The following is a 9,676-nucleotide window of genomic DNA, read 5'->3' as shown; positions in this document are numbered from 1 at the left end:
AGCACCACACCTCCCCCCCCCAAGGCTCGGGTCCAGAGGGAAGACCGGCAGACCGCCGTCGGGGACATTTCCCACACTGCTGCCCCCTTTGTAGCGAGCCGAAGCCCAAATTGGCCCCAGACACCTTGACACACTCCGGGGCTACTGTTGGCTCACCGTTCGCCGGTAGCGGCAGACGCCGTCCGGCCCCGCCGTGCCGCCATCCAGCCGCGAAAGGGCGCCGATCCCCAATCGCCTCGGCTTCCCTTTGTTGTCAATATTCCTTTTAAGCATAATCGAGCCAATAAAACCTTCACGAAAGGTGCAACATGCCTTGGCGCTCAGCCGCCCCTATCCGTCTTGTCTTGAGAGTGCCGCCGCCGTCCTTTGACGCGGGGCCGCCGATTCGCTGCTCTTTTAGTCCTCCGGACCACGCGGCAGCGCGGCAGGCGGCGCCGCTTTCTGCCGCCTTTTTTGGGGGTCGTAATTTTATCTGATTTTATCCTGCCCTGGTACCGCAAGGCCGTTCATGGGAACAAACCTTGCAAGAAGAAGAAGAAGAAAAGAAGAAGAAGAAGAAGAAGACAGGGGGCACGCACACATGGACGTGAACATGAAAGGCTAGCTCAGGGAGGATCTAATGCCGATTCAGGCTCGTCTGCGCCCTACAGCGCGCCTCTCAGGAACTGGAACCCACCCGCACGCGCGCTCACCTGCGTGGACGTCGCCGCGTCGCCGCGGCCCCAGCCTCTCCCTAACTGGACCTTTTGTACCAGCAAGACGGCAGCGCGTCCCAACCCTTTCGGCCCGTCGCAGCTTGCAGTGGCTCGCAGCCGGTGGCCGGGATTCGCTCGGCATTACGCGTTCCGAGAAGGCAAGCTGTTTGCCGGCTGTAACCACAGAAGCCTTTTGCTCATTTTGCTAGCAGCAGCATGAAAACATGAAAACACTGGGACCTGCTGCCATGGCTGCCCAGAGTGCGTGCACGCCTTCAGCATAAAAGGGAGCGACCCATAACGCTCCATATAACAATCACAGTGGCGCCTTTTGATGCAAACAAAGAGGGCGCCGCGCTGCCACGCCTTGCACGCTTCACACAAGCTTGCTCTTAGCCATCAGCTTCAACGAGTTTTAATCCGCAGATTGTGTTTTCGGCCTGATGCAAAAGCTTTGGAGGCAGGCTAGGTGCCCGTAGGTGCCCCTTGTGTTCTGGCAAACTTTCCTTTCGAGGCGAGGGCAGTCAAATGGCTCCAGAGTGACGGCGGCAACCGCCTTGGAGGCAGGCAACCCATCAGACTTCCGTCTTCCTCAGTGAAGCTCTGCTCAAACCAGAAACCGGGTTTTAGGAACAGCCTTCGTCGCACTGAAAAAGTGGTGTCGGTCGCCGCGGGTTCGTTGTGGTTCCGTGCCGAGGCGGATGTGTTCGTTCGTGCGGTGCGTGGGCAGCTGATGGGCCGACGGGGGAAGGCCGTCGTCCGCCGTCGTCAGGGCGTCTCCGCGTCGCGCAGGGAAGTCCGTCCATACCGCTTCAGGGTTACCAACTGTCGTAATATTAAATTTGGAAAGTATTTTCCTTCTGGAAGGCGTTAAACCTTTATCCTCGCGATAAGAAAGTCGCCATGGAACTCATGTGGCCACAACACATCTTAGCAGGTACAGTCACTCACAAAAATTCAAAATAGGTTGGCAGCCTCGCAGAAATTTAGGCTGGCAAGATACCAGAGCACATTCAATGAGAGACCGGAAATGCCTATGCCTGGGTCTGAGTGGCTGGGCTGCGAGGCTGTGCGAGTGAATGGGTGACTGGGTGACTGAGTGGTCGCAATGAATGAATGGCAGGCTGCGTGGCACAGCGTGGCACAGCGTGGCACTGTGTGGGCGTGGCGCATAGCCGGCGTGGCTGCCGTAGCGTAGCGTAGCGCCGTGGACTCGTTGCTTGACTTGCCTGGGGCTGTCTGAGTGACTGACCGTCCGGCCGGCCGCGACCTACGCACCGCGAGCAACGCCAGGCACCGCAGGGCAAAGCCCCGCGCCGTGGCCAGCCGTGGGCTACAAGCCTCGGCTTCGGCTCCCGAAATAGCCTCTCGCGGGCTGCCCGTGGGGTTGCCTGCCAACACGGCGCACGGCACACGGTGCACGGCGCACGCGGCCTGCGCAGCGAGTCACAGTCGTACAGTCGCTAGGCAGGCAGCCGCGGGCAGGCAGAGCCCTCCTCAGGTCCGTGAAAAGAGCGCTTTCCAACCTTGCCGCTCCCACTCCACTCCGCCGCCGGGGCCCCGCAGCGCCAGCTGTCCCTGTAGCGCAGAGGAAAGCGCGTTGGACTTCTAATCCAAAGGTCGCGGGTTCGATCCCCGCCAGGGATGTGTGTCACCGTTTTTGGCGGTCACTTTCGCGGGATGTCGCCCTCGCGTTGCAACTATAGCGGTGCGTGTTCTGCGTGATTACTGCCAGAGGGCGGAGCAAGTACCCTCAAACAGGATCTTCAAACTTCTTGACAGTGCGACTTTGTAGACGCGATGAAGGAGAATGAACCTGGAGAGCGAAGTGAGCGGGACAAATTCAATTGGAAAATTGCACTTAATGGGAGAGCTGTGGACACTCACGCTATCCACTACAGTATAAAGTGGGCCGCTGGTCGGCGCGGCTGTCTCGGCCAATCCAGTGCGCCATCTCGCGACCAGCCAACACGTCCCACCGTCCCAGCCCAAACGCCCCGAAAATGTCAAAAAATACAATCACCGCTGGCCGAACTATTTATAATTACCACTGCACTGCCAGGGGCGCACTCATGTGGGTGTCGGAGAAAAGGCGGACGCGCGGTCTCTCCCCCCCCCCCCCTTTTCCTCACTTCCATCACAACAGCATTGCGGCTTGGTGCATCCGGTCCGAACTCAAGTACACATACTGATTGAATGAATCGTGTTGGTAAGTGAATAATGCCCTTGCCAGCCATGCGGGCCTTCCCCTCCCCTCCCATCCCCGCCCTTTCTCCGACTAATCGCTGTTGTATTGCACAACTGCCGTACACACACACACGCCGCGCGTCGCCCGAGTGAACTCAGCGGCAGTGTGCCTTTCCGCTGTGCAGGAGGGAAGTCCCAGCCGACCAGCCTGATGGGCTTCCCCGCGCGGCGTCGCCGGCGTCGCCAGTGTAATCGATGTATATACTACTGTGCCGGTGTATCGGCGTGAGCGCAGAAAACAAAGTGGGCCTTACGTAACGGGCGAGTGGGATTCGCCGGGCAGTGGCCACCATGCTCGCGAGCACCGCGCGCGGAAACGTCCGTCCCGTCCAGGCCGAACCGCGGGCCGAACCGCGGCCCGGGGATGACTTGTCGTTCGGCCGAAACACGAAACACGCGCGTTGTCATCGCGGCCGCCCCGCCGCCCCGGGCCCTAGGGCGTCAGCGAGTAAAACGAGCCGACGCGAGCCGAAGCTTGGAGGTGCGGCGCGCCGCGGCGGAACCGCGACCAGCAAGCGCAGCACGGCGCGGCGGCAGTGTGGTGGGACTCGAACCCGTGCCGCGCGACAGCGGCGACGACGCGAGCCACTTGCAGTTTGTTGCCCCGGGCCGGCCGGACCTGCGCGACGTTGCGGGACGACGGCCTGCTTCCTAGAAGGCGGTGGGTGTCCGGCTGTCACCGCGGCGGCCCCGTCGCGACGCCTCAATCGAGCGGCTGGGCCGCGGTGCCGCCGCGCCGCCGTGTTATTGGTCTATTGCTTGATCTGCGGTCCAGACGCCGAAATGGGTGCGGTGAGCAGCGCCGGTGGTCGCGGCGGGACGGCGCGGCACAGTGGGCCAGAAGCCGGTGGAGGCGGCCAAAACTCTAGACGCGTTTTGAGCTCCAGAGTCGCTAAATGGGACTCGAACCGAACGGGTGACCCCACCAATGGATTCCTCGTCCGGAGAGCAATCCATTGGTGGGGTCACACGCTCGGTTCGAGTCCCATTTAGCGACTCTGGAGCTCAAAACGCGTCTAGAGTTTTGGCCGCCTCCACCGGCTTCTGGCCCACTGTGCGCGGGACGGCGCGGGGCGGCGCTTCGGGGTGGGTGCGTTCTGCCTTCGCTCTGTCTCTCTCGCACTCACGGGGCGGCCCGTGCTGGGCTGTTCGGAATCGGCCAGCCGCGACCAACAAGTGCATCGGGGTGCCGTCACCACCGCATGGGAATTACTCGTGTCGTATCCGTGGGGGAATCCCCGCCGGTCCAGGCCCGGCAGGCCCCGCACGCCCCGCACAAAGCGAACCAACGATCCGGGCCGATCCGGGCCGCCGATCCGTGGGCGGGGGCCGCCGGGCCGCGGCATGCCGCGGGGTGGTCCGCACCAGAATGCGCGTAGAGTCAACACTGACTTGCAGTGTGGCTGTAATCCCGCAGCTATGCAGCGCGGCTAAGCGCGGCCCGGCGCGGCCCGCGGCCGGTGTGGCAGTGTGGCGGCTGGTCGCAGCGTTGGCACCCTTTTAGCCCCGCGCTGCGACACTGTGACTGCGGGCAGAGCTTATCCCAGCGAGGGGTGCGCTGCGGGCTGCAGGCTGTCGGTCCCACGCCGCACCTACAACCCTACAACGACGCCAAGGAAGGCGGCAAGCATCACCCTCTTTTCAAAAATTTCAAAAAATGACGGTTTTAATTTGGCACTTTATTTTTGGCGCGGTCGGCGTGTCCAATGCAATCCGCCTCCCAGTAACGATGCCCAAAACAAGCTGTAAAATTAGCGACGGGCTGCGAAGTGGCTGCAAAGGCACTGCAAGGTGCGCCACCGCCACCCACCCCTGAGTTCGCCGTGCTCGCCGTGCTCGCCGTCAAGGTGTCTGTGTCTGGCGTGCCTGTTTTATGGCCGGTAGTCCCGCGCCGTGGCCATCGCCGTCCTTGTCACTCCCACCCGCGCGGCCCGTGCAACAGAGGGAAGTTTACATTTTTTTTTCGGACATGGACAATTGCGCCACCCACGCGGCGCGCGCCCCCGGCCTGCAGGCGCTTTCGTCGCCCTGTCTCTCTCGCACTCACGGGGCGTCGCGCTCGGTTGCGAGAGAGACAGCAGTTCGGAATCCACCCGGCCCCTTCCAGGGAGAGGCTTTATGCCACGGCCGGTGTCACAACAGTGCCACAACGGAGAGGAACACTAGGAACGGCGTGCAGCAGACGGACGGGTGGGCGCGGTCAGCACAGTGTCAGCACGATGTCAGCACAGCCTTCATGACTGACTGATTTGGGATTGCCTATTGAATCAGCCGGATAGGCTCGGCTCTGCAAACTTTTCCCGTGATTCACATCTATTTCCGATTGGGCGGGCGATGCACCTTTGGGGCCGGGCAGCCTAGGCCAGCCCGGCCAGCCCCACGCCGATCTGCAGATGCGATGGCCTTCCCTGCCTTCCCTCCCCTGCCCAGATCCAGACCTCCAGCCCTCCAGACCGCGACAGCAGAGCGACTCGCCGCTCTGTCTCTCTCGCCCCCTTACGGAAGGCCTCATGAGAGCGACAGAGACCGAGCGACGAAACGACTCCCCGGAATCTTTCGGCAGCGCGGCAGTTTCTTCGCGGTTTCGCCGCGATTGCTTTTGTTTACCGTGGCTGGGCTCGCGGTGCACATGTGCCTGGCCGCACGCACGCACGCACGCGTCAGCGGTGCGCAAGATGTTGCTCGATGCTGCTTGTCAAATGTTTTGTTTTCGCGAGGGATGATGAGCTGGATGGGGCGCGCGCTGAGTCAGCGCCGCCAGCGCGACAGCACCGGACAGCGCCCTGCAGGCTGCGTGCGTGGGCCGTCGGCAGCCGTGGGCCGGCCCGCGAGGCACCGCGGCACGGCCTGCAGGCCAAATGATTCCACTGGGCGGCGGATGTGACGGTGTGTTCGGTGTGCTCACTCCACACGCGCCGCGATGAAAATATTGCCGATTGGCAACGCCACGGGGTGGCCAGTGGGGCCAGCCCAGTGGGGCCAGCCGGGCCGCCTCGAGTCGAAGCCTCTACGGGTGACGGCGTCAAGGCCGTGGGAGCCGGGTCGCGTGCCTCGGCCATCGAGGCCGTCAAGGCCACCGTCGAGGCCGCAGACCACCGCAGCAAGGACGTGGCGTTGCAGGCGCTGCAAAGGGCACATTAGGACGAGACAATGGCCCAAGGTCGCGTCCCCGCGGCGCGGCACGGCACGGCGCACACGGCGCGGCCACGGGGCCATCGACACGGCCTGCTTGTTGTGGCGCGAAGGACGCCCTTCCTGACAGCGTAGCAGTGTTGTTGTTCTGGGACGCCCTTTGTTGCATCTGGGGCGTCCACAATAAGGGCGCGGAAAAATGGTTCTGGAAAACGGAGTAAGGGGAAGGGTCGGAAATTCGGCGACCAGCTCGCGTCCAGCTCCGAAGGCTGCGCGAAGGCAGGACAGGCAGCCACAAAACGAAACGTCTCTGCGCCTGGACAAGCGAGGCGCGTCGTCGACGGGCATTTGGCGACACGCATTTTGCCAGCGCGAGCAAAAAAAAAAACACACATACAAACACACACGCGCACGCATGCACAAACATACACTGTGACTCATCGCGCGTTCCTGTAATGCAGGCACTGAGTCGTAGTTTCGCCTTGAACCCGGGCACTGCCTTGGTCGCAGGTCGCTGGCTGGCGGGGTGTCCAGGAGCCCGGGGTGCTTCGTGTCCTGCGGTGAGTCCTGGGGGAGTCCTGGGGGTGCATCGCAGTCCGCCGGGCTTGGGGCAGCACAGCAAGTGCCGCGACGGGAGTCCAGACTGATTCCGAACAGTGCTTCGCCGCCCTGTCTCTCTCGCACACCTACGCAACGCCGCATGAGTGCGAGAGAGAGAGCGAGCGATGGCCACGAAATCGGCCCGGAATCGGGCCGGCTGGAGTCCAGTGGTTCGGCGAGACGGTCCGAACAGTCCAAACAGTGCAGCAGCAGCACTACTGTACGGTACCGCCTGATTCGGCGAAGCGGGACAGCGGGGCAGCACGGCAGCACCTTACCAACCTTACAGTGTACAGTGTGCACGTACTGCACTGTACTTTACCGCTGTTCCTGTTCTCATGCAAGGGGCGCAGGGGCTGTCCAACCCTCACCGTCAAGGATGCGTTCGGAGGGTGAACTTGGTCCTGCAGCCTCCACGGGCGGCGCCACGGCGGGACAGCGTGCAAGAAAAAAATTGTCGCCCCTCAAACTGAACTCAATCAAATCTTCAAATCAAACAACGATTATTACTGAAACGTCGCGAGTGAATGCCTACAGTGGGTCGACAGAAGGCGGCCAGGTCCGCGAGGGTATAGGTGACCCGCTTGTTCCAATTAGTGTAACTTTCACAGTGTCCCTCGGAGTTGCACCGCGCGGACTTTCTTCCAGCTGCATACCTGTCACGGCGGTGACGAGGGCTCGGCTCGCCGCCCGCTGCGCTGCGCTAACCGTTCCCTCGTTCTACTCAGAAAAAGAAACGAGTCTCCCTAAGTTCTCGTGTAGAAAGGCGCTGTTTCCCCACAGACCGATTTCAACTGTTTTAAAAACCAGCTTCATTTCTATGTAATTCATTCCAGATCGGTTTCCAATATTTTTTTACTTCTTTTAGCTTCCTCTTTTTTTTAAAGTTCCTTTTACATGAGCATATGAAGCGTGTTGGCAGTGTATGTTGCCGTATTCAGGTCATTGGCCAAACTCGGCCGACGTTGTGTTATTGTGAGCTCGTTCGGAGACTGGGCTGTTGTGTCCAAGTTCACAGAAGTGTATTGGCTACTTTACATGTCAAATGCAAAGATCTCCATTTTCATTCTTTGTTGTTTTGTTGTGAATACTTCATATCAAAAATCTCGGTCAGATCAAAAGAAGTTTTGAATTGCGTGTGTTTGAATGTTCATTCTTTCTCTTTGCAAATGTAATAATCTTTCTTTTTTCTCTTTTTTTTCTTCATATTGTTAGATCTTTTTTTTCTTTTTTTTTAAAGCGTAAATTGGGTAAGGAAAAGGACTGGAAACTGTGTAGAGTGAATTAAAAAAATATAATTATCTATAAAATCAATCACATTCAACAAACATTTAAAAAATTATTTTTCTAGCTAACAATACAATAACGCTAATTGAACTGGTAATACATAAAAGAAATATTACTCGACTTTCAGGTTCTGTCATCAAAATGTAAACAATGTAAAAGAGATCAATAAGGCAACCCAGATAATCAAAGGTCCCAATACATATCCATTCAATTCCAATTATTAGGCTGACAAGAGCTACAGAACCCCTCCTACACAGAGATCAAGAGACGAAATAAAATCAGTAATAAAACAATCACAGCCTTGCCGCAAATCGCCTGAAATATGCTTCAACCCTTTGCCGAGGTCTAGAAAAAGAATCACAAGTTACGCTTCACCGACGCACACTGCACTCAGTCTTTTATCACAAGGTTTCATACGAGGCACCGAGTCTCACACCCTCTGCATGTGGTGGTGGGGCAGGTGCCAGAGCGGGTGGGGCACCTGGGCGGGTACATGGTGAGGCACTCGGTGGAGCTGCGGCCGGTCGGCGAAGTAGGGCGCCTGTTGCGCCACGGCCGCGGCCACGGCGGAGGGGTACTGGTGGTGGTACGCGTGCTGCGGCGGCGAGGAGGGCGGCGTCAGCACCCGCAGGGGGTTGGCGGCGTGGCTCTGGGGCATCGGCATCACGGGGGCCATGTGGGGGCCGACGGGGCCGGCGGGGTGGAACCAGAGGGTGCCGTTGGCGGCGGCCAGGGCGGCGGCGCGCTTCAGGGCGATGCGGCTGCGGTTCACGGGGGTGCGGCGGCGCAGCTTGCCGGTGGAGCCGCCGATGAAGACGTCGTCCGCGCTGGGGTCCAGCATCCAGTAGTTGCCCTTGCCGGGGTCGTCGTAGTGGCGGGGCACCTTCACGAAGCACTTGTTGAGCGACAGGTTGTGGCGGATCGAGTTCTGCCAGCCCTGCTTGTTGTCTCGGTAGTACGGGAAGTTGGTCATGATGTACTCGTAGATGCCGTTGAGCGTGAGCCGCTTCTCGGGGGAGTTGCGGATGGCGAGCATGATCATGGCGTTGTACGAGTAGGTGGGCTTCTCGGGGCGCTTGCCGGCCTTACTGCTGTCGCTGTCGGTGTGGTCGGTGTCCGTGCTGCGGGCGTCCTCGGACTCGCCCTCGCTGGACGGCGACGGGCTCGGCGTGGGCGTGGGCGGCGCGCGCGGCACGTCACTGTCGAAGTCCTCGCCGAGGAGGGCACGGATGCTGAACTTGAGCACTGGCTGGCGGGGCGGGAGGGCCGCGGCCGCCGCGGCGATCTGGCTTTGGTACTCCATGGCCACGAACACGTCGCACGATTCACACTGAGATCACTCTGGTAGCTGTCGCTGGGCTCGATGCACTCTCAGAGGCTGGCTGGCGGCGACTGAAGAACACGACGAACTTCTCCTTCCTCCAGCCAGCCGGCGCGCCGCAGCAGCCCCGTCCAGGGCGGCACTAGTTCGAGCGGCGGCCGCCGGGGGCGCTGCGCGTGGCCCGCTGCGGACCAATGGGAGCGCGGCTCGGGTGGGAGGGGCCAGGACGGCCGCGTGCGCGCGGGGCCGCCGCTTCAAGTTCCCCGGGAGGGAGGAGGACGGCGACGGCGTGCTTCGCAGTGCTTTCGGAGGCGGCCGCTCCGGGGTTTTCGCGCGTTTCGTGCGTGGGTCTCTCTCGCTCTCGGAAGCCAAACAAACACCTTGTTTTTGGAAG

General features: G+C 60.5%; 1 protein-coding gene and 1 non-coding gene across 2 annotated transcripts; one reads left to right on the top strand and one right to left on the bottom strand.

The window, feature by feature from the left end:
* The first annotated feature begins 2,269 nt into the window (after window positions 1–2,269).
* Window positions 2,270–2,342, top strand: Trnar-ucu. The gene has a single exon. It is a non-coding gene; the product is annotated as a tRNA-Arg (tRNA).
* A 5,607-nt stretch (window positions 2,343–7,949) lies between these two features.
* LOC117646189 (forkhead box protein G1-like) lies at window positions 7,950–9,365 on the bottom strand. Its single transcript, XM_034386992.1, has one exon. The coding sequence runs from the start codon at window positions 9,262–9,264 to the stop codon at window positions 8,392–8,394; it is 873 nt and encodes a 290-aa protein (XP_034242883.1). The 5' UTR covers window positions 9,265–9,365; the 3' UTR covers window positions 7,950–8,391.
* Between the last annotated feature and the right edge of the window lie 311 nt (window positions 9,366–9,676).

This window comes from Thrips palmi, unplaced genomic scaffold (genome assembly GCF_012932325.1).
Source record: "Thrips palmi isolate BJ-2018 unplaced genomic scaffold, TpBJ-2018v1 HiC_scaffold_19, whole genome shotgun sequence".
NCBI classification, from domain to species: domain Eukaryota; kingdom Metazoa; phylum Arthropoda; class Insecta; order Thysanoptera; family Thripidae; genus Thrips; species Thrips palmi.
This window is presented reverse-complemented; position numbering and strand designations above follow the sequence as displayed.

What these genes read in the sequence shown, in the direction of transcription:
- LOC117646189 (XM_034386992.1), bottom strand. Translation starts at nt 9,264, where the DNA reads ATGGAGTACCAAAGCCAGATCGCCGCGGCGGCCGCGGCCCTCCCGCCC.